This window comes from Ambystoma mexicanum, chromosome 1p, assembly GCF_040938575.1.
Source record: "Ambystoma mexicanum isolate Mex_15411 chromosome 1p, UKY_AmexF1_1, whole genome shotgun sequence".
Lineage (NCBI taxonomy): Eukaryota > Metazoa > Chordata > Amphibia > Caudata > Ambystomatidae > Ambystoma > Ambystoma mexicanum.
Window position 1 is genome coordinate 940,031,287 of NC_090921.1, and position 24,662 is coordinate 940,055,948.

At 44.4% G+C, this 24,662-nt stretch overlaps 1 protein-coding gene across 3 annotated transcripts in view; it reads right to left on the reverse strand.

Moving 5' to 3' along the window:
- Positions 1-2,629: 2,629 nt before the first annotated feature.
- The window catches only part of TK2 (thymidine kinase 2), a 977,831-nt gene continuing 955,798 nt past the window's right edge, over positions 2,630-24,662 (reverse strand). For all 3 annotated transcript variants that reach the window (XM_069653082.1, XM_069653073.1, XM_069653092.1), the window contains one exon: positions 2,630-9,973. In XM_069653082.1, the coding sequence (XP_069509183.1) occupies positions 9,872-9,973 (102 nt within the window). In that variant the 3' untranslated portion in view covers positions 2,630-9,871. The remainder of the gene's footprint in view (positions 9,974-24,662) is intronic.

The following is a 24,662-nucleotide window of genomic DNA, read 5'->3' on the forward strand; positions in this document are numbered from 1 at the left end:
TTAACCTCCTGTCAAATAGGCTGGGGCAGCAAATGAGAACCTCAAATAAGGTACTGAGCAATGCAGAGAAAGGACCCCAGCAGAATGCAGGACAGAAACAAACGAAACAAGAAACCTTCCAGGACACTTTGGTAAATATCACACTCCATGTTAATGGACGGAAGCCATTGGCATGGCCACCCACCCGCACTAATCTCCAATCACTCGTCACTGGAAGAAGCATCACACAACACCTCTGCCATTAGAATGCAGCTAAATCGCACAACAGAAATTTGGTCTAGCTGGACACACAATCAGTGTCCTTGACTTGCATACTCTCCCTATGACCTCATAGCACAAGCCAGCTCGATATGGGGCACGAGCAGTTACTTGGCCATCCTTACCTGCCTTCGTATTGGCTATAATGCACACACGCATTATATTCTCCTCTGATGAATCTCACATTGCACAGACTTTGGTCCCCTGAGGGCGTTCACCTACAGCGCTTTGAGACCATACCAATGGAATAGGTGCTATACAAATACCATATTACATTACTATAGCATTAAATACACATTCAGTGTTGGATTGCCAAAGTTCTGTTAGTAGTTACTAAGCAGATATTAAAGGTCTGGAAGACAAGAAATAAACCAACAGTAGAGGATTTATTTCAGATGTGCAAGTTCTATCTAAATATGAGAAGACTATGTTTTATAAGCAATGCAAAGAAGCAAGTTATGATGAACAATGGGGGAATTTCAATGATTTTTATGGGTAAATCATCTTGATCGGAATTGTGTAATAGAATGGGTTTGCATCACGTCTAATGGATACGTTTTGGGGGGGGAGGGTGCTTGTGTTGTTATGTTCTCTTGTTTTGTGTTGTCTGTTAAGTTTGGGAATGTCAGGCCACCGCACATGGCTACGTTTTTAAATGTGTTGGGGTTAATATGTATTTTGAGGTTATTGTTTATTGTATTCTTTGATTCAGGTTTATGTTGTTACCTGGATGATAGCCTGCTGGCCTATAACATTTGCTTTGTACTTGATATGTTTCTTTCTTGTTGAAAATAAGAAATAAAGTTTGAAAAAAAAATTACACATTCCATACACATGCTGATGTAGAGGCAATAAGGGCAGGCCACGACCTCAACCAGGAAGAATATTTCAAGCTAACTACCATTGTAGCATAAAGGTTTAGAGTAGTCAAACTCTAAAAGGGGGCACTGTAATAAGGTTTACCATTTTTTATTCCATTTCGATTCCTTATAACTTGCGGGTTGGAGCTTCTAACAGACTAAATGATGTTTGCAATCTTAAAAGCTGGGGAACGTGCAGAAAATTAGGTAATGGTGAAGGCAATCTAAACACAGTTTGCGAAGGCCAGACTTTGCGAAGGCCTTCGGTCGGTTGATAAGGAAGGAAACCTCCAGAAGTAGCTGCACGCTCAAGGCTGGGAACGGTTGTTCTTTAGATAAGAACATCGTAAATAAGATGACTGATGCATTGCACTTTTTAACTGTTTCCATGGGATAGGGGCCAGTGATAAGAAACACAAATATTTTTTTATGCGCGTGCATATTTTTGTCTGCATTATGTGCCTTTATATTCTGGACTCATAAGAAACGCAGCGCACATTTACTCACTGCTGATCTGTGTGCCGGGGTCATCATAGAGCGTGCTGCCCTTCTCCGAATATTCCTTTCAGATGGAAGACTGCAGTAACCTGACAGGGCTGGTCCTTCTGGTTAGACCCAGAGGATACCCGAGGGCGCCTGAGGGTGCAGGGTAACTGTTTAATAATAGAACATATAAGCAATTCTGTCATTTGGGAGGAGGAGGGGCCCTACCACAGTGTTAATGTTCAAGGGGGCTTGGCGGGGCTCATTATGAAAGATTTGGAAACCATTGTTCTATGGTGATCTGTGCTTTGCAAAGTGGTTTGGGTGTAGATGACCTACCTTCATGGATGGCTCTGCTTAGCTCTTCTCTGTAGCCTAGCCGCTCTCACAATAGCTCCTTACAGATCCAAGCGCCAAGAACCTTCCTTGCACTAGCAAACACCTATGAAACCCGCATGCTGTTAGCATGGAATGACTCCTTTCAGCACTGTTTCTAGAGCTTTTGGTTATGTGCCTACATTGGACTTTTCTTTTCCCCGCTTTGCACTGCCAGCAGGAAATCTAACGTCCTGGCAGAATTGCACCTCCTTTGCCATTTTCAATGATACCACGGAGGTCTGCAGATTAGACTCCCTCGCTTCCTAAATGTACCTGCATGCAGGAGCAGCAGGAAATCACCCATACTGCCCATCCTACACTCCTTAGTATGGATAGACTTAAAACCCAAAGCGTCCTTTACCCGCCCTGATGTAAAATAGACACATTCGATACTACTAAAGCACTGACCCTGGCAGGCATATGCATAGGAAACCTAAAACACACAAAACATGAAGTCAAGTAAAACAAAGAGTAGATTTGTACAAAGAACTATCACTCATAGAGAGGAGGGGGAGTAGGGGGGAAGGCGGGAGAATCCAAAAGCAATACACGCTTTAATGAGTAAACGTTAACATCTTTTGACCAATGTGATGTAGGAAATACTGTAATACACTTTCCTGACACTTAAAGGAGACCAAGGTAGGATGGGATGTGAGGCAAGGAACTTTATTTACATTTTCACTCATTGCCTTTCTAATTCTTTATTGAAAGAAACAAGTTTCATATTTACAGTGGTGGCCTAATGTTAATCTGTGCCAGAAATGAGGAATGTTCATAGTTAAATGCCAGATTTACAATTTGTGATTTAAAAAAAAAGAAGCAGCTAAATTACATTCTCAAGGATAATCTATGTCTACCTTTGCATTGCGTCTCTTAAAACATAATTTACTGCACTTTTGAGGAAACCCTTCAGAAGGTCCCTGCAAAAGGGTTGCGCAGGATAACTCTGGGGAATGTGATGATACACTGAGCAAACTTCATTTCCCTTATGAACTGGCCACCTACGAGTTGTACCACATCCGTATGCCTTTGAAGAAGGATCTGACAGAATTTTAACCTCCAGTCTTCATGTGGTTAAATATTATTTTTGTCTGTTGCATCGTGCTGTCTTTGGGAACCATGAGAGAGCCTTTTGGCACAGTACAGGCGATGACAAAGATAGAGGGACTCTGGGTAGCTCTGGTACAATCAGTAGGGGGCCAGTTCATTCTGGGCGTTTACCCGCATTGCTGCTGCAACCCCCTATACGCCCCTTCTACAAAAAAGAAAAACGAACCCCTACAAATGCAGCAAAGCGGCTGCAATGAGTTGGCCCCTCCAAGTAACATGTCTCATTAAAAAAAATATTTGATCAAACCAAAATATTCATACAATGGAGGAAGGGAAGCCTCATGGCTACCTACATGTTGTCTGGTGTCAAGACAAACTCTGTATAATATTTGGGGGGAGTTGCATCAGTAAGAACCAACGGGTTTTTATTACAACATATTTGCACATACTTCCATTTGAGTATATTGCTTCATCAGGACTGACCTTGGAAAAAGAACAATGAACTGTAACCGCTATCAAAAAGACAATCCAGTAAAAAAATAATAGAGAAACACAGAGTACAGTCAATGTGGAAGAAAAACAAAGGCAACAAGGATTTACATCTTCCTTCTAGAACAGTTGCAGCGCAGTGCCAGGATAAAAACGCCTTCCAGTAATGAAGCGGTTGGTCATGATTTTGAAACTGTTCAGGCTTCCGATTGCCTCAAACATGAACATAATTTGAACCTGCGCAAATTCATTAAAAAAAACACACATTGTCACTCTAAGCGACATAGGTACACAAAAGGTGACCAAAAGTTCATACCCTCACTAACAGCTAAAAGGATTGGTCCTACATCCAAAAGCATCTGTAAATAAGAAAACATGCATACAATGTCAACATATTTACTGCACATGCGATCAAGTGTTCCACAGTATGGCTTCCAAAAATAAAAACAGCTGAAACATTAAACATAAATGTACTCTTAATACAAATAATCTCCCAGAAAATAACCCAAAAAAGAAACTTTCAGCATTAGCAGCCAAGGGATTCACACCAGAGAAATGAACATGTGTCAGGGTGACCTTAAACATTGTCCTAAATCATGAAACTTAATGTCGGAAAGAAAGGAGACATTGACCTTCTGTACAACAGTCCCTGAAATGGTAGGCGACGATGTGCATACAGTTTAAGTGCACTGCCCTCGGGTTTCAAGCATATTAGAAAGCAACAGGGAGCTTCGCTGAGCACTATATTCTCCCACAGGACCTTCCACCAGGCACTTCACAATCTTCTCACATTGACCAAAAACAGAAAATGCTCTCATCTGATGATATCTCACCAGACATCCAGTCTCAGAGGAATGTGACAAGTGAATTTAGTAATAGCTAAGGACTTTCAGAGTTCCCTGAAGACAGTTTGACTCAGCTGGCTTTTGCTGGACGGTTGGTGTTTTACAGACTGCTTAAACCGCAAAGATGTTTCCATGAAACTGTATGGCTCCATCTCTCCCTCATTTAAAGCATCGAGGTACGTTGATATCCATGCAGCTAAAAATTAAAAAGGACACCAAATCCTCCCTAAAGGTTTCTCACCTGCTCCCACAAAACACACATGCATGATTTAGAAGAACAGCCTGCTTGTAAACTGGGATACATTCTTAATTATTTGCTTACAATTACAGGAATGACACAATCTAAGTTTGCAGTAATTTTAACACCAAACTCATGGTTCACAAATGAACGACGTTGGTTACATTACCCACTCTGTGGCTCCTGCGTCTCCGAATCATCACTAAACGAGACATCCGCTTCTCCACGGGTACACATTGCAAAGATTTCCTCCATACCTTCAAACCATGCCGAGTTGAGACTCCTCCCCCTCTTCACCCCTTCAGTCTGAGGGAAGTGCACACCCAGAACCTGCCCTGTCTTTGTCCTCTCATTAGAGGAACCGGTAGAACCCGACTGGCTGTGATTGACTTTATCAGCAATATTTGGGCATCGAGTGAAGCACCTCCACTGCTGGGCTTGTGAGTGAGCCCAGTGCTGCCATTTTAGGTTGAGCGAGGCATCTGTTAGGTTGCGAGTCGCGTATCCCTTCTGTATGCAGAGCTGCTGTGCCTGGATTGCCATTGGCAAAAACCTCCAGGTGTATTTACACCATGACATGATATTGGTCACAGTACACACAAATACACAATGGAACAGGAAAGTGGAGCAGGAGCATGAACGCTTTATTTAGAATAGCTCCATGAAGCAGGTAAATTTGCCTGTGAGCTGCAGTGCTCAGGAAAGTTCTTGAGCATTGGTGGCAGCAGGATTCTCATGTTGGTGGCATCCCTTTCTTTTTCCATCATTATGGGTAAACCCACTGAGTAAAGAAGTCACCGGTCAATGGCTTGTGGGGAGCAATACTTATGGATTTCACTGACAAAAACGGTGTATTCAATATGTAATAATGTGTGCATGGGGTCCCACTTGGCGCCAAAAGCAAGCACCTACAAGGATTGCACCTCCGAGTCCCTGCTCCAGAATATTCAGGCACTGATTAAGGCAGGGGAAGAAGGGATGGAATTCTTTGAGTTTCTAGAAGCTATCCAGAGACCGGCATGCTTCTCCTTGGATCTGACCTGCAATGGGTTAGGGGAAGAGGCCCTATCTTTCGTGTGAACAGTTCTAGCACAGTGCCGCATTCCCATTCGCGAATGGCATACAGTCTCTGCTTAGAAAGCAATAGTGCGTCTCACACCGCTACAAAGCCTCAAGATGTTCGGGCATCAATTAGAAGATAAGGTTCCAAAAAGTCCATAAGGAGCAGAAGCCTGCACAGCCACTTTGTGATATATCCAAACAGGTTCCTAGTTCTGCAGCAAGGAAGATTCTGTTCAAGCTTTTTAATTAGTCCCTTAAGTGAGGAGTAGAGAAAGCCATTCGCGGGACCCAGTGCAAGAGCGCAAAGGAACAAGAATGCAGACTAGAAAACAATCTCTCTCCTGACTACCATGCAACCAAGGTCAGAAGCTCCGGTACCCGCCTACACGGACTCACCCATATCTGAAAATATTCAATGGCAGCCCATTGGGTGAAACAAGTCACGTCACAGGCAGGTTGGAGATTTCACTGAGAAATGGTAGGAGAATGTTGTCAACCTCATGGCTATGAGAACATATGAAGAAGTTGCTGATGAAAGAAATCAACACACAAATGGATAAAGGAGTATCCTCCCCTGTCCCGGAGCGACTCGAGCAGAGGCGTATACTTGATTATTTTAATTATCCAGAAGGCCTCAGGGACCATATGACTGGTGCTAGATCTGAAATACATCAGACACTTCCACTTCTATAGTGCATTAGAAGATGCCTTCCTGCAAACCATTCGCCTAATGGTGACCCGGGGCTATATGGCATCTACAGATCTGACAGGTGCTTACCCTCATGCATCGATTCACCAGGAAAGCAGGAAGTTCATGCATGTTGCTGTTGGGCAGTTCCACTATTAGTTCTGGGCCTTGCCATTTGGCCTCAGGTTTTATGAGTGTTTATGAAGGTACTGTTTCAAACAGTGGTAATGTGCAACAGCAAGGTCATTGTGGTGTTTCCATATTTGAACTGGATGATCACCACACCATCGACCAGTTTCCTAGTGCACCATGTTTAAAGGGTATGCAAAATTCTGACCATCTACATCATGATCAACTGCTGAAAGCACCAGTACAAGGTGAGTTATTTCTCCCAGGGTGACAGAATACTGAGGCTACAGTAGTGCCTGTCCATGGTGTAGGGCAAGAATCCTCTTCGGCTTGCTAGTGGTTCCGAGCTAGGGGATATACGACATTCACAGTCTACATACCAAATCCTCCATAGGAATATTTACACACCAACTAGAAGCTATAGTCAGAGGACTTTGAACAGCTGGTCCTCATTACATCAGTGGTGCACCAATTCCACTTTGTGGTGGATGAACATTAACAATCCGATCAAGGCACTGCCCTTCAGGTTCCCCACACCTATAATTACAACCACATATGCCAGCTCGAAAGGATGGGGGCAAGGTAAGGGGCGGGAGTTTCAGGGATTATGGTCAACAAGGGAAGAGGCAACATTCTCAAATTGCAGAGAGCTTTCAGCCATTTTCTTCTTACTCTTCAGCACTTCCTGCTGCATCTACAGGGTCAAGCCACACTTAGGAGAAGACAACCTCTGTATCTTATGTAAACAGGCAGGGACGACAAGGTTTTGCTCTCTCAGGATGCGTTCCAGGAAATTGGAGACAGGGGTGGACCACCACCTACTAACCCTCAGCGCCTCATATGTACGGACAAGGGTCCAACAAATGGAGGGCAGATCAGCTCAGAAGGATGCTTTTCTCCTTGTGGCAGCTGACTCTCAAGAGAACACTTTCAGGGAGATATACCTGGATCGGTTTGGTACAAGGCAGAACTCTCATCTACCCAACCTGTGCTCCAAGTACCCCGATCTGGGTGAATGGATGCTCTGTCACTGCTATGGCCCTTCTGTATTCTCCCCCCTTTCTGCTAACACCAAGGGTCCTGGCAACGGCTGAAGGAGGAGCACCAATGGATGATCATGATTAAACCATAGTGGTCCAGGAGGGTGTGCCGTCCTATGCTGTGGCAGCTTGCAGTGTAGACCGTATTTCACTTGCCTTCCCTTCCCAGCCAGGCCCATCTGGCACAGAACATGCAGCTTGGGGTCTGGAAATTGAAATCCCAGGCTCTATGGGGCAAGGGCTCAAAGGTGTTCATGGTCTCTTGTCAGGCTGCTCTACACCCCTTGAAATTACAGGCTTATGAGAACATATCAAAGGGTTTTTTGGTCTGGTGTGCTGAGAAAGCTGTATATCCATTAGAATGCTTGTCGCTTCAAATACTCCAGTTCTTATAGGATGGGTTCAATGTATGTTCGTTTCTACAATCCGTTCTCAATGAGCTACCATTCGGAACCTCAGAAACCAATAGAGGGCAGAGGGAGTGAGAGGAGAGTCTGTTCTGTTGTCTGGGATTCTGAAGAGTTTTCAACTTTCTAGGCCACATCTAGGTCTCATGTTCCACTGCGGCGTCTCCCACAGGTATTAAGGGCCCTTCAAGACCCTCTGTTTAAACGTCTGCAGTCTGTCGACTTGATGAGAATCATCTCGGCTCATGATACTGGGGAAATGCAGTTCTCTGTGGGAAGCCCTTTATTGATCATCAAACCAGAGGCTCAAATGCTTTGCTTAGACCTCATCCAGGCTTCTTCTCCTGTTTCCACTGCTTTGAGGAATTCATTTTACCCTACTACTATCATTCCCCGGGAACGAGTCGGGGGAACAGTTGCTCCACCTCCTAGGTGTCAGGAGAGTGGTGTTGGGATATCTTTAAAGTACAGAAGCCTTCTGGAAATCTGCCTATCTGTTATCTTTGGAGTGTCAGATCATGGCAGGAAAGTAACTTCTACCTCCCTCAGTAGATGAGTTATGTGCGCAATCACCATCATCTATGCATAAGCAAGGGGTCCCCTTCCTTCTTCAGTGCAGGAGAGGTCCATTAGACTCATTGCAGCGTCCTGGGCAGAATTTTAGGGAGTCCCTCTTTCCTCTCGGATATTTGTTACGCCACATATGGGCGGCTCCACATATGTTTAATACCCATTAGTGCTTTGACTTTCTGGGAGCCAAAGACTGCAGTTTTGGTAGTGGGGTACTGGATTTAGTCAGTGTGTGACCCATAGTTTGGCTTTTTGCAAGAAATCTGGATGCTGCATCCACCTGTGTGTTGTGTTATGCGCTGCTGCCTTTGTGTGTGTGCCCCACATTTAGGGATGAGTGGGTCAAGGAAGAGAGTCATAGGGGTAATGCCTGCATTGTGAATGTCAATCTCCATTACACCTAGTCCTACTCTTCCTCATCACAACCTGCCCCCCCCTCACCTACAAGGGTTGGCTGCAGCGCATTGTCTTGGGATCATACAGGTTGCGTGCTGAAGGTGCTCCTAACTTATATTGAAGGGGTGGCGTCTCTCCCGGTGCCAGGATGTAAAGTATGGAACAAAGCTTTGGAAAGTGTTCCTTTGGAGATGCAGATTCCTCAATTAGTGATGACTGTGACTAGAAAGAGAATGACTAGGTGTAAAGGAGAGTATTATTTGCAATGAAGACATTAATATTCATAGAATGCCGATTTTTATAAAACTGCATCTCTCTAATATGCTTCCAACCTGTAAAGTATATCCATGGCTGGATCTAGTCAGTGCCACTTTAAGAGAATTTAAAAAATGTTTAAAGCATTGCTCAACTAACGACAAAAATAATTGTACATACTACTATATTGCAGAACAAAAAAAGGGTTTCCTGTTTGCCGAGTGCTGAGTTCTGCAGCGCCTCTTAGAGTTAGAGCACCACACTTAATTAAAAAAAAAATGTTTTTTGTCATTAATTTGGAGGAGCTTGAGGGGTATTTCAAAAGATATATGTCACTAACATAGCTAGAAATGTTAAGCGCTAAACATATTTCCAAGTCACTCTTTTACTACACAAAAATGTTCGGTTTCAACTTTATGTGTGACAATGTATTGGACCCCTTACATTCACAATTTACATGTAAAGTATAACTCCCCATGAAACTGTAATCACCCCCATCAGATTGCAGATACCAAGCCTGCCAGTAGGTATCGAGAGAATGCAACCCTCACATAGTCCTTTAGTGGAACAAAAAAGGTATGCAAACGCAATGATCTGCTGGATAATGTCAATGTCATAACGGGAGCACCATGTCCTTATATTGCACCATCCATTCAAGTAATACAGTTGATTCACTTGGTACATAATTGGCATACGTTTGAAATATCTTCTGTCATACTCCATTTATCTAATGTCTTGATCCTGTTTCTCTGGGGTCATTATGCAATCTCTGAGTTCTTCATATTGTCGGATCATGTTTTGCAGGTCATCGTCAGCTTTAATCACCTGCCAGAAGAAGAAATGAAATGTAATTGGCAGATATGAACCCTCAGTGAATTCTGTCAAATCAATTAGAGACCTCAGCTCAAGGAAAGCAACGCGTTTTTCAGACAGGTGCCACATGATGCCTAAACCTCTGCAATCCTCCCGCAAAGGGAAGTCACAGATCCTTCTATAAACTATGGTTGACTGTCAAATCAATTAGAGACCTCAGCTCAAGGAAAGCAACGCGTTTTTCAGACAGGTGCCACATGATGCCTAAACCTCTGCAATCCTCCCGCAAAGGGAAGTCACAGATCCTTCTATAAACTATGGTTGACGAGCCTCAAATTGCTTCACTCATTCTGCGATCACAAGTAAAGATAAATACATTTCTCCCCGCCCCCTTGAACCCTTGCTCCACAATCTGGAACATCACCTCTCCTGCATCTGTCTAGAACATAATGTCCTGCAATTCCACAAAGATGCACCGGTTCTGTCAGGTCTCAGTCCCCTATACCATTGGATTGCTCTCCACTTGTTGAGCTGTTTCCTTGCTCACGTCCCCTCCCAACCCTTTGCAAAGGCACCTAGATGGAGCTTCTCCGAACTATGTGCCCTTTAAAAAACACTGTAAAATAAATACACTGAGGTCTTCCAAAACTTAAAAACATTATTTTCATTACTCTCTTCCTCGTCTAATAACTAAACATTTTATTCTTCTTAGAACTTCTTTCATAACATTGAAATAGATAAGTTTGGTGAAGGTCAGACTTTAATATAATATACAAATTCTATTGTTTTTAAATTTGTTTCAGATTTGAGAGTGTGATATGTTTGATAAATCCTTTCTTCATCTTTATTTAAAGTTCGCCTTAGAGAACAATGCAACAATTGCAATGCAGCAAATGGACATCATTGAATTCTAAAAACACAGGTGTAAAATTAACCTGCAAAACATATGCCCACATCTACTAAAAAAATAGTTCCTAAAACTATCTCGTAGGGAACTCAAGGAATGTTTTACCTTTTGGTTACATGAGATGTCTGGTCTGTCTTAAAACATTGCAACCCCAACATAAAAGTCCTATTTGCGAGCCTCCTTCAGGCGATTCCGACAGATTTATTCAACACATGATAAAGAATGGCTTAATGTATTCCCCCCTGTGAAATGCACAGCAAGATGTGGAGAACATGTAAAACTACTTGACAAAATCAGCTTTCTTGGGGGGGGGGGGTGTTCTTGGCCTATGCTGGCAGGGAATGTAGTTCAATATTGTAATCCAAATGTAGTTATTCAGTATTGTAATCCAACCTGCAAAAAATATATATTTTGTTCTCAAGAATTGCTCTGATTATAATTCCTTTTTTATATGGCCCCTCAAGCCCATGGGCCTCAGAGTGCAAAATTAACAACAAAAGACAAACAAAACACGATAGGCATAGTCAATAAGCCTGTGGGGGAGAGGGGTATTCTACAGGGACATGTTCTCATTAAACTGGTTTAAGGTTGACAGGTACGTTTTCATGCCTCTCAAATTCTATTAGAGATTTGGAGGCTCTTGGCGCTAGAGGGAGTGCATTCCATGCTTTGGATGCCCGAACATCAAAATTGGTTCCTCCATATTTCGCCAGCCTGAACCGTGGTTGCTTGAGTTTATGGCTATTAGAGCGCAAATGCCTATTTGGGCGATTTATGCTCAAACGGTCTGAGAGATATTGGGGGCAGTGGAGTTCCAGCATTTAAGAAAGAGCTAAGAGCTTGTGAGAGATCCAGTGGAGATACCTATCTCTCCTCAGCCTTCTTTTGTATTCAAAACGCCCCTCAAATTATTTCACGAGAGGACAGTGGCAAAGCCACAAGGATTCTGCAAACTCTGCTAATTTTTCAGCAGAATTATGGGTAACCAGTGATGATGTTGCAGAAAAAAAAGTTATGAAAATAAAGAGGGTAATAAACATTGAATCAATGTAAAAATAACAAATTACAGGGAATAATGCAGTATTGCAATATAATAGAAAACATTTTAAAAAGGGTACAGCTTTAAAAAGAAAACCTATGAAGGATTAAGGGAGGCTTCATGGGTCGATGAGAGAAGGGGTGCCAGGGTGGTAACCACCCACCCGTTAAAAGGTACTTTTTAGGTCAAGTAAGGGAAGAATGTGTGTTAGGATAGGTAAAATAAAAAAAAGCGTCTGTAGAAATATTTGTAGAAAAGGATTCGATTACAGTAAAATCCACTAGATGGCACTGTGAGACCATAGAAGGTAAATGTATGTAGAAAATAAGCTTGTTGAATGTAGGTCGCAATATTTTTTTCAACTTTATTAGCGGCTCGTTAAAAAGGCATCATCATTTTCTCAGAGAGAAAATCACATATAACTGAAATATGGAAGTGTCTCAGTATTTAATGATTACATTAAAATTAGCAGAGTTCGCAGAATCCTTGTGGCTTTGCCACTGTCCTCTCGTGAAATAATTTGAGTGGCGTTTTGAATACAAAAGAAGGCTGAGGAGAGATAGGTAGGGTCCAAAGTGTCATGTTTATATAGTTGGGAATAAAAGTTGGCATATGTGTCATTAAGTTCCTGCTGAGTCCTGTGTGTGGTGAGTTTCTTGCAATAGTGCAATGGCCACCGTTTCACTGTTAAGGAATGATTTCACACAGTTTCTGCGCAGATACGTGCCCATCCCTCTCACATTCCACGTCAATACATTAATATTCACCACCATAACAGTACACAGCACTTCCGCTCCAGCCGCCCTGGCCCACTACTCTGCCCGACTTCGCCACCCCGTTCTCCCTCCTTCAGCACACTCGCTTCTTTACTTGTCTCCATCTCACTCGCCCTTGTAAATAGACATTATGTGACCAATTTGCCTGAAGAACTACAAAACAACCAAACAACAAACGACAAACAAAACACAACTTTTGCACCCAGCTGCTGCTTCCAACTCGCAGCGCTCGGGCGCCCCTGCACCATTGTGGCCCATCCAGGCCCGTGCGTGCGAGAAAGTGGGTGCTAGCAACAGGCCAGCACCAATTATGTACGGGGTAGTCCTTCAAGCCCAAGGCAGGTGGCTAAACATCGCCCCGTCCACGCTACAATCAATTGCAGTGGTTTCATCTGTCATCCATCACAACCCATTAACCAATAAAAGTAACTTTTCAATAGCAGGGAAACCCACTTCCTCCACCCCCTTGCATCAACACTCACGTCACTTGACAGGCTCCTCTCCTCCATCTAGGTTATGTTCCATCCACATCATAGCCGTGGCCGGGGTCTCAAGGAAGATCGCCCTGCCTTTGTAAATCACCTTAAGTCTCGATGGATACATAAGCATATATTTAATGTTGAGTTGTCGTAGTTTAGCTTTGACCGACACAAATTAGTTTCTGGCTCTCTGGACCGCCGGGTGTAATCCGGATATATGGCAACATTTGAGTTGTCCCTCTGTATTGACCCTCCTTCCTGTGAAAATGTCAATATTTCCTCCCTGTCTTGGAAGTTCAGGATTTTAGCTATCACAGGGCGGGGGTGAGATCCCAGTAGTGGTCTTTTCTGCAAGGCCGGTGTGCCCTTTCCACCACGAATCCTTGTGAGAGGTTGCCAGCCCTAACTTCTTGTAGTAGCAAATTCTCCACATATCCTGTGGAGTCCGAGCCCTCCAGCCCCTCAGGAATCCCCAGTAACCAATGTTGTTCCACCTAGCGTGCCCTTCCGCGTCTTCCGTGCGGAGTTCCAGCATAGCATTTCTTCTCTCAAGATCCTTCAGCCGCGTCTCCATATCCTTTATGGATTCAGTGCTTGTCTTCAGGGTGGTCACCACGGCCAGTACCCTCTCTGCCAGGTTGCGTGCATCTTGCCTTATCTACTGAATGTCGATTTTGACCTCCTCTATCTTTGTTTCAAGAAAGGACTGTAGTGCCGCTATTGCTGCCAGCACTCGATCGTCTTTGTTGCCAGGTTCCAGCGTCCCCATTGTCTTCTGTGCAGCAGTATTGTTCTGTGCTGATTCTTGGGTCTTGGCCGCACCACCAAAAGAGTCCATGATCGTATTCTTACTCTTCCCCTTGGTTGGGGACATGTCACAGTCCAATGACGCAGGGGCAAGCCCTCAGTATGCATAGTGTGTATTGGTCTCTGCTCACTGCGCCAGTGTGACCTTCCTCCTCGGGTATCTGTACGTGGCCTCAGTATGTCAGGCAACCACACTGCACTGCTCGTAGATCGCTTATGCTTCAGCGCCAGCTGTACACATGGCCACCTCCAACATTTCTTTACCGTCACCAAAGAGTTTTTCGGTGGGCCCCTCGGAATGGCAGTCCATTTGCACCCCCCAGCTCATCAGGGAAAGGAGTGCCTGCCAGTGGTGCATGCTCAGCTCCGCTCCAGGAATGGAGGCCCCTGTTTGCTCAATATCAGGCCCAAGCTGATATTAATCGGGCTCCCCCAAAGGTATGCTAATTCACTGCTTAATCTATGCCAGCCCACCTCACACCATGTGTTCCTTATCAGGTTCTTCACCTCACATGGAGGGTGATCGTTGCGGCTGTTCCGGAGCAAACCTTTATCGTCCCTGCACATGCGACGTGCCATCCAGAAGTGGCAAACTGGCCTTAGTGCGCAGGGCAACGGTCTCTGTGCACGGTGCTCCAGCAACCCCCTACCGTCGTGCCTTGTGTTTATAATGCTGCAGTGAAACTGTGGCCAGACCTACAAATCTTGTTGATCCCAGTGTTGTTCGTTGGCTGGTTGCCCAAAATAGGCGCTCCCGGCACAGCCAGACCCCAAAGAGTCAAGTGAAGCTCAGATCCTTTGTTTTGGCCCTGAGCGGGTAGTTATTTCACCTTGTTGCGGTTCACCACCAACCACCATGTTGGTGCGTAATACACTACATTTAGTCTCCCTCAAGCGTCCCCACCAGGTTCCATCAGGGCAGCAGGGACTGTGACTCATTTTGTCCCCAGAGGAGGCCGCCACTGTGGCCGGCGTAGTCGCCTCAGTGGCAGTCTTTGCTACTTCACGTGCCTTCGTTCGCACCAGTAAGCCTTAGTGTGGCCACAATCTCAGGGGTGTGCATGCGCCTCTAATTTCGGGGGCACCTTCACGTACCTTTCAGTGCTGTCCTGCCCGCACCTTTCTGTGGCCCCCTCCAGTACGTGCTGGGGCTCCCGGAAGTTTGCTCTCTGTGCTGCGTAGCCTCTGTTTGGCCCTGGCTCATAGCTCGGCAGCGCATGTTGCCCCTCGCGCTTGCTCCCCATGGGCACTCCTGCACCCCGTTGGAGCGTCACTCCAGCACTGCCTCTCGGGGTCTCGCCGATCACAGAGACACCCGACAGTGCGCTGATCTCTTTGTTGTAGTGTCGTTCACGGGCCCCTCCTCTGCCTGAGCTCGGGGGCGGAGTACCGGTCGCCATCTTTGTTTGGCAGTCCTCACACTTTCTGTCGATAATTCTCCGTGATAAATTCACCAATTTCACTCGGCGGGGTCTCAAATAGCTGGAGAAGCATTTCCTGCACCTGCAGGTATCTTCATATTAGCACAGGTCACTGCCAACCATTTCAATTAAGGATCCGTTATAGGATCACGACGGGAGCTGAGCTCCAGCATTACCTCAATCCATGGGCTCAAGCCATGCGCGTACCCCCAACCGTTCTGCATACCTAAACCCAACCCCACATCTACATTTGAAGTGAAACGTGGTTAACAATTGTAAGAACAAATGGGCCTCGAAAAAACTGGTCTGCGATGAAATGGACTAGTTCCGGTAAGGTGAGTGAAGCTCTTTTTAAAATGGGCTAGTTTAACTGCATTGGCTGTTTAAGCTTGAATTGCTAAAAGTGAATGCATTGCTAATCTATTAAATGTAATCACAGCACATGCACCACAGAAAATTCCAGTGTGTTGCTGAAGTCGAGAAATGGTACAGCAAATGGGTGCAGTAAGGATTTGCAGAGTGGCATTGAAGTCTGCATGGACTTGCCGGACAAGTGCTATAAGAAATCTGTGCAAGCCTCTGCTCGCTAAACAGACTTGCAGAGGGAGTTCCCTGGGAATCCGTAATGGGCTTCTAATGGCTGCATGGGTGTTTGCTACCACTGTTGTAAACACTTGATTTCCCTCAGCTCTCTTAAGGGGACAGTGTTACCAGTGTCACCTGGTTTAGTAATGCCTGACGCATGGTTCTTTGGTGCTTGGAACAACCTTATTACACTTATCCTTTAAGGTTCTGGTTCCCCAGCCGCAGGGTCTGCCTACCTTTAAGGGTGACTGTCTCCAAAAAGCTTCATATGATTGTCCTCTGCCCTGAGACAGTGACTAAGTAGGTAAAACATTGGACTGATTAGGGAAATTGGTGAAAACATTTTTGTAGCTAGTCCCAGGTACCGTCATCCCCTTCCCTGGACATTCAGGGTATCCAACTTCTCTCCTCACTGTTTTTTCCTGAGACATTCTCTCTCTCTCTGCTCATCAGTCTTGAATTTCATATTTTACGGGAGCGCTTCTCCAAATCCAGATCTGTTGCACATGCAGAAAGCAACCACATCTTGATAACTTCTATGAAAGCCAAGCATCCAACCAAATGGCATATGTCCTTTACTCACTACATCGCTGTGGTCAAGTGTGGGTCGCTTGTGATTCTTTCAAAGATAGCAATGCTGGAATACTGCAGTCACAGTCAATTATTTGTCTCCAGCATTGGATCTCTTATGGATTCACATGCTTCAAGTACATATAAAAACACAAGCCAACGGTGGGAGGGGTGAAACAAATAATGTTTCACTTTTGGGGAAAACATGGTGGCGTACCGCGATTCCCACAACTGACTCAGCCCTTGTGTTCTGATCTATACAGTACTGACTGGTGATGGTGGGTCAATGTGGTTGCTCTGCAGATGCCCTGGAAAGAAATCCTAGCATATAAAGCTACCATCGTAGGTACGCTTGTAGAAAAATTGGCATTTAAATATCAATAGAGTGGTCTGTTTACAGGTGAAGAACAGTCGTGAATGCATGCCTTAATACAAACCTGGAGATCCCCTGATTTAATAGTAATTTCCCCCCCTCTTTCACTCCACATCTGGCACGTACGTTACCTAGAATGTACTGGGCTTGGTCCACCAGGCTTAGTACAGTATTTTTATTTGTTTCTGTATGTCCTTCTCCCCCCATCACCTTACCATCTGTCACGCACTGCACTATTTGAAACAATGTACGCCGAGTACTGTAGCTTAACGACTGTATGCTCTTCTCCCTTTCCTCCCCCTACCGCCCCTCCTTTTTGTCTTACACCTGCACTTGTAGTAAGGCCGTCAGGCCAAGTTTGATAGTCATTTTTGCAAGATAATTCGGAAATTTCAAGGCATAAGAATGACTCTGTATTTCCCCTATTCCCTTCCCGCTTTGAAGCACTTCACCTGTGTATAAGCACTCTATAAATGAACAATTACAGGGTGGATAGGACAAATGCAGCAAAGAGTTCATCTGATTTAGTGAAGGCTACCAGCTTCTGAATATTATATAGAAAATCCTTCCTTGCACGCAGGTTGTGTAAAGACACTTTCGACAGGGGCTGCATTTAAAATATGGTCATGGTGACAGTTTGATTCATGTGCAATTCGGATATCATTTTTGGAAGAAAAGATGAGGGGTGCCAAATATTATCTTATCTCTGAGGAATATGGGGGTAATGGAGGGGGCGCAGTTCAAGTTGCAAGCTAGTAGCCAGCCACAAAAAAGTAACTTACAACCTCAATTCCATACATACACACAGCACACAATTTCTTCGTCGCCAAGAGCCAAATATCACCAGCCAATGCCTAGTGGCGAATGCAAATTTTGCACCCTGGAAGATTTCTCCAGAGAGAACATCTGCATGTCACTGGCCCTTGTGGTAATATAACAGCAACAGTGAATATGGACTTCCAGGATATGAAGTTGATGTGAACCTGGTACATCAGTTCAAACAGGTGTTTTTTCATCCTCACAAATATCCAAGATGCCACTTCCTTGGATATCGGGCAGTGCGGTGGAGGGGAGGAAGCTTGAAAAGTCCCTTGGATATCTTTTTACAATAAAAGCATAGTGAAATGTTCTTTTCTTTGTTCAGTAATCGCTAAGAGATGCATTCAGAGGGGCACATGCTGAATACCTCCTTTGGAGAACTGCGGAAGACAGCTAATATTTTATGGGGATTCACAGCTAAGAGGTGTAGTCTCAAGTAAAGAAAGACATGAACAGAACTTCTGAATTTCTTCAAGAAGGAAGAGGAAGAAATTGCCAAGCCCAGGAACGCCCATCCAGTCTTCCAAGTAGCCTAAATGTATGAACCATGCCCTCTTGGGTACCATGCCGTCAAGGGCAGGGACCAGGGATTATGGTGGAGAATCTGGACTATCATGCAGGTTGACAATCTGGAATGCACTCATAACATGATCAGCTTCTCACATGAGGGACAGAGAAGGTCTAGATATCAAAACTCTCTGGAGCAGGCTAGCGTCTGTAGGATAATGGTGCATTAAGGGCATCGGAGTCTAGAGAGGACCATGGGGTTCTGGTGTGACAGTGGGAAAATTTAAAGACATCTTCGTAACAACAAGATAGAAGTGGCTTCAATCTTAGACAGAGTGGTGACATTTGCTCGTAAAGTGCTGGTGGTTTGAGCTCTGCCGTGTTCCCGAAGAGGTAGAGATCTATTGTGTCAAACCAGAGAAAGAGCAGATGATGGTGTCACAATGTTTGAACATTTCTGCTGAGAGCAACAGCCAGTCTGCTGTCCATTACCTGAAGACGTTCTGAAAGAACATTGACCTTGTTTTTGATGGTCGAAGTCCAATCTTCTGAGCTTCATAGGATAGCAGTGGTAATCGTGTGCTACTTGTTCTCGGATACACACCATAGAGGTGGTGATTTCCAACGTATCTTGTGTTGGTTCTCCCTTATTTTATTAACAAAGGCCAATGTACTGACCACAAATTGGGAGATATGTGTGTGTAAGAGTGTTCCATGTCCCAGTAAAAGGACTTTTACACCGATGTGTTAAAACTGAGTGCTCCTGTCAGTTATGAAGTTGTCCGTCCGGATAATCAATGTTGGTTGCATGTCCTGAAAGGGAAACAATGTTGGATTAGCTTGACCACCAATAGTGCCAATCTGAATGCAGACCCCTAGAGAGTGTCTTCCAACATTTGTTGCAAACATTACTGCTCCAAGTTTTCTTGAATTGGTCTCATTCTTAAACTACAAATCGCAATTAGGGAAATGCATAACGACATGGCAATGGTACTTGCTCATACTTGGCAAACTTTGTTGTTAACCACCCTCAACAGTGCCAATTGTCTCTCCTCCGACAGATGAACTAGCAGCACTGATGCAAGAAGGCATTCTACGATAGTTGAAGACCAGATTTTATCTGGCTGATGGAGGACCCCAGGGAAACGGTAGTAGGGATGTGGTTGCTCGCAAGCTGTCACTGCCTTCACCAGCCAGTCATTGTGATCTGGTTAAATACTCAACCTTTGCTTGGTGATGGGTTGCCACTGACACCAGGCACTTTGAGGAGACCGAGTGTCAAGTGGAGGCAGAAACAGAGTTTTCAATTGATAATGCATTCTAATGACTATGACCCTGCTAAAGCCTACAATTAAAATTCCTCCCCCGAATCCATCATAGCTAGGTAGTCTCCCTTCCACAGACATGGAAAGACTTTCTGCAGAGAGTATATCCTGACTGGTTGGGTATTTATGTATTTGCTGAGTTGCTGAGGAGTTCAAATACAGCATTCAAGGTGTGACCCTCTTTTACAGTCTACAGCATCTGTTGATCAGATGTTATTTCCTATCACAGGTATGGTGGAGTCTCATCCTCTCCTTAGCGGTTTGCGATCTGTTGCTGCCAGAACCTCTTTTGCCTCTGCTGCTGTCTGATAAGTAGGACGTTTGCTTGCTGTCTAAAGCCTCAAAGGAAACTATAAAACCAACTCACACAAGTCATTGCCACTGCCTTTGCTGTATGATAGATTTTGGTGGTAGGAAATGTGTTACACTTAGATGGATTTAGGTGTGCAGAGAGATCTTACCCCATCTCACCAATCGGATGCCTAACCATATCCCTGCCACGCAACAGTATACTGCACACTGTGCATTGCTTAATGCTAGGTCTGCGGTAAGTAATGCCACTGCTATTGCATATCTTATCAATATAATGTAGATATATTGGTAACAGAAACCTGGTTGACGGATGATTGTTGCAGCACTCTCCACATCCTGCCTTGAAACACTTGTGTATAGGCGTGTTATAAATGCCATATCATATCATTCGTTTTTGATGGTTATTTCATAAAATGGGCCAACAAATAAAATCATCAGGGTGGAGGCGTAGCAGTAATATTTAAATCTAATATTCTTGTATATAATGTTGACATTTTGACTCGGGTGAGTTGCACTGAATCTGCTCTCTTGCATTTAAAACTACAAATTCAGATTGGATAAGGGCTGTCCTGCTCTGAAGGCCCCACAGCCCTGCTAACAGCCTCTTAGCTGCCTTGGAAGACTTCTCCTAGTCTGCCACTCTGATAAACAATAAACACCTTACTATAGGAGATTTTAATATTTGGCATGATTGTGCATCAGAGGGAGATTCTGCAAAACTCTCACCTTCTATACTGCTATGCCATCAAGTCTGATGCCTTTTCCTGTTCTCATAGCAGTGGCTATTGCTTGGACCTGACTTTCAGGAATTTAGAGCCATTTCTTGTCACGACCTTACCAGTTTCTCGAGGCAACCATTACATTCGGCATTTCAATTTGCAGCTGCACCATTCCCCCACCATCAGAGGCCATCCAACACTTGAGGCCCAGCAGTCTAAAAAGGCCCTATTACAAATCAAGTCGGATTAGATTATATCAGTACAGCCACAGTGCAGTCCTGAATCCCTTGCTGACAGGTTTTTCTATCAATGACAAGCCTCCTTTCGAATGGTAATCTGGCATGTTGCTCCATTTCTCCCACCCAAGAAAGAAAAGCTGAGATCCCTGGTTTTTATTCACCCTTAAATCACTAATACACATCTATAGCAGGAAAGAGAAAACATGGCGGAAAGTCTAGAGATTCCTCTCATTTAAAAGAAGCATGAGAGGCACTTATTTAGGAAAGCTACATCTTTCTTCCTTCACAACCAGACTGACTCAGCTATAAATAAGTATGCCAAATTCTTCTCCCTTGCCAGAAACTGCTCTAGTCCCACCTGCTAACTTCTGAAAGTGTTACTCTCAGCTCATTTAGCTGATATATTCAATGCATTCTTTCTTGGAAAGATCCATGAAATCTACGAAAGCTTCCAGGGTGATGAGTCACCATCCTTTTCAAAAGAGCCAAACGCTGGTACTCAGGCTAATTCTACATTTGAATTCAAAAGAGTATCTGAGGAAGATAGCCTTCCTTTACTACATAAACTCAAGCCTACCTGATCTAGTTAGGTTGCATTTCCTGCCCGGGTAGCATGTGGGATGTTTTGACCCACTAGGCTCTGCCCTGAGGCATCACTGTGTGCTGGTGGCACCAGAATCAGCAAAATAGCAGCGAAAATCCCATGTGCGCCAAAACCTAAGGAAATTGCGCTCCACCAAGCACAAAAAGATGGCTGCCAAACCTACCATGCATGTTGTCAGTGGTGAAATGGAGACCGCACTTCTGAAACATGTCATTGGGCTGTCCAACATGTAAAAATGGAGCACAGATGAAAATCAGTGCTTGCTGAAAGAAATCCGAAATCTGCTTTAAAATCTTTTCTTGGTTGTTAAAAAATACAGAATGCTGGTCCCAAACACCCGCAAGCATCGAATCTTCCTGCGGGGTGTCCCATGCTATGGAATACAAGGAATTATTGTGCATTTGCAATATCCAGGAAAGTTTAATTTTTCACAAAAACATCCACAGCCAGTTTGCCTGCCTGGGAAAGCTGTCAAAATCTGGGCACAGTACCAGCGGCCGCCTGTGACTGTTTCAAAAGCCTGTTTTAAAACTGTAAAAGTTGTACCACGAAGATCTAATGTCTCCAATCTAAGTGACTTGTTATCAAGAGCAAACTAGGTTGTCACAATTTAAACTTCATGGTTTAAAGCCTAGAATCAGTGTTCTAGATGTTTGTTTTAAATTGTAAATTTATTTTCAACAAAGAAAAATGTAACAAATGTACTTTTAAAGCAGTCGTGCGTACGGTGTCCAGAGGGCCTTGCAGATCGCTGTCCCATCCAGTCCGGTGTGCCCAGCAGTCTATCCCAGAAGTCTTTGACCAGAATCCCTGACGGTTCCATTCTAACATTGGTAGTGAGTATCCATAGCATAGGATTGTCACTAGTCTAGGTACTATCTATAGTCATCCCTATCAAAATCCAAATCCAAATCTATCTTATATCTAGAACTGTATTGTTAGAAATCCTTTTTCTCTTGCCTGAAACTCTCTTATTCTACAGTCCTTCTGTAATAATATTGTTAAAAATAATCTTTGCGCTGATATATTGCATCTGAAGAAAGGCAAGCGTCTCGGCGGGCAAAATCCTGATCGGTGACGTCCTGATCTGGTGGCTGTGCTGTTGTTTAGTTTGGATCTTCATAGTTTATCCCTACAGTAAAGAAACCTTGTTTGTAATTTTAAAAGTGCATCCTTGTTTGACAATTTTGCCTCTATCTGAAAAAACTACCTCCACGAACATTCTCATAACTTCTTCATACTTTATGCCAGAAACGAAATGTAAGTATCTTCTTGAAGCTACCATCCTAAGCTTTCAGTGTTTTTACTCATTCATGCAAAGCCAACTTTAAAACCATTTTGACAAGTTTGCAATCATTCCTGTTTCTCTCTCTCTGTGTTTGCTGGGGGAAATTGGGATTGATACTAGTTGCTAAATTCTGCATTCCTGAAACATGTTCTCTCTCTTTCTATCTGTTTATATTGCATATTGGGGGGATTGAAGAGTGTGCAGGGGGAAATAGTAATCACATTACCATTTGCTTGAACACACAAAAGTATTATTTCTGTGCTGCATTATTTTTCCCATCATTACTCCTTGTGATTAAAGAGATTGTTTAGTGTGACATCACCCATTGGTGATCATTGTACACCCATTAAAAATAGTGTGATATATACTGTGCAATACATAATAAATATTTTAACTTTTCAAACCAGCTTGCTTCCTGGTTCAGTGTGACCGGGGGGGGGGGGATTCTAAGAGAGGGGTGTGATATAAGTGGTACATCGTTCAGAATAAAAGAACTTATAGACACAAATAAATAATTAAGGGTTTCAGTTGTGCATCACACGCTAGGCAATGACTTGGGTGAAGTGCCGGGTTGAAATCACTTACAAGCACAACTTAATTCCTCAAGTTTGACCAAATATATTTCCCATTTGGTCAATTTATCTCTCCAACAGGGAATTGGCCCTCAGTGATTAAAAAGCAAAATGATTACACCCCGCTTGAAAACAAACCTCAACAGACCACCTCAACATTGGTGATGATTTGGATCTACATTTGCCTGTGCACGCTGCATCTCTCTGAGGAGCAGGAGCTTCCTCAACTGCCGGAGCAGTTCCCCGGCCCCCGGATGGCCTGGGATCCACTCAGATGCAAGGTAGGACCCTGAGGACACTACGCAGCACATTTGCGCCCCGCATTCCCTACGACGATATTCTCCGGCGATCAGCTGCTAATACTCAATATTAGCCCATGCTCAACTTGCAAGCTGAACCAGCCCGCACATTTTACCCATTGTGCCAATATCAGCTGAGAATCACCTCAGCCTCCATTGCAGCCCACGAGGTGCTGCCGCTCCAAGATAGCCGCCCGCACTTTTCGTTGTCAACAAACCCGACCTCAACCATCACTTTGAACTTGCTGCGGCGCGATTGGCTACCTGCTCCTTTTATGAGCCAATCCCTTGCCGGCAGGCAATAAGCCGGCCCACCCACAAAGGCACACCCATCAAGGCTGGTGCCTGCCCTGAGCCTGTCCAGAGTTGACAGAGCCAGGGCCAGGAACTTTGCCCTTTCTGCGCCGCATATCCCAGGCTTCTGACGGCTGGCGCCGCCTGGAATCCATCCTCCCGGTAAGACCCATGACTTTATGAGACTCTCTGCTCATCTATACGCCTCACAGACTGCTTCGGTACTGCCACCAAACTATATGTGCACTACGTAACCTGCCTCTAAACCTCACATGAAGGCCTGCCGTTTCACGAACTAACCCAGGCTCTGCGCGCTGGCCACTTCCCATCTCGCCTACTTTACATTTACCATCATTTGTTTATCACTAGCCTGCTTCTCACGGTATCCCTCATATATGAATAGTGACCTGCTACTATGCTGAGTCGCCCAACAGATGCACGGAGCCTGACGATTTTTGCGATCCTAGTATGAAACATACCTTGCTCAAATTGTGATTTCTGTACCTGCTCTGTACCCCCATACTATGCTTCGCTGTTAACGCTGTACCGACTGTCAGCTTATGACTTTGCACATATTCCCTGCGAGCTTATGACTTTGCACATATTCCCTGCGAGCACCACACACCCCACGCTTAACCTATGTTATCTGCCAGTAGTGCTCACCCTAGGATATGCTTGTGATTGTTGCACCCATCTTGCCAGTGCTCCAGCTATCCTGCCATAGCCTGTCACTTTTGACCATCTTTGCTAATAGTACTTACCTTAT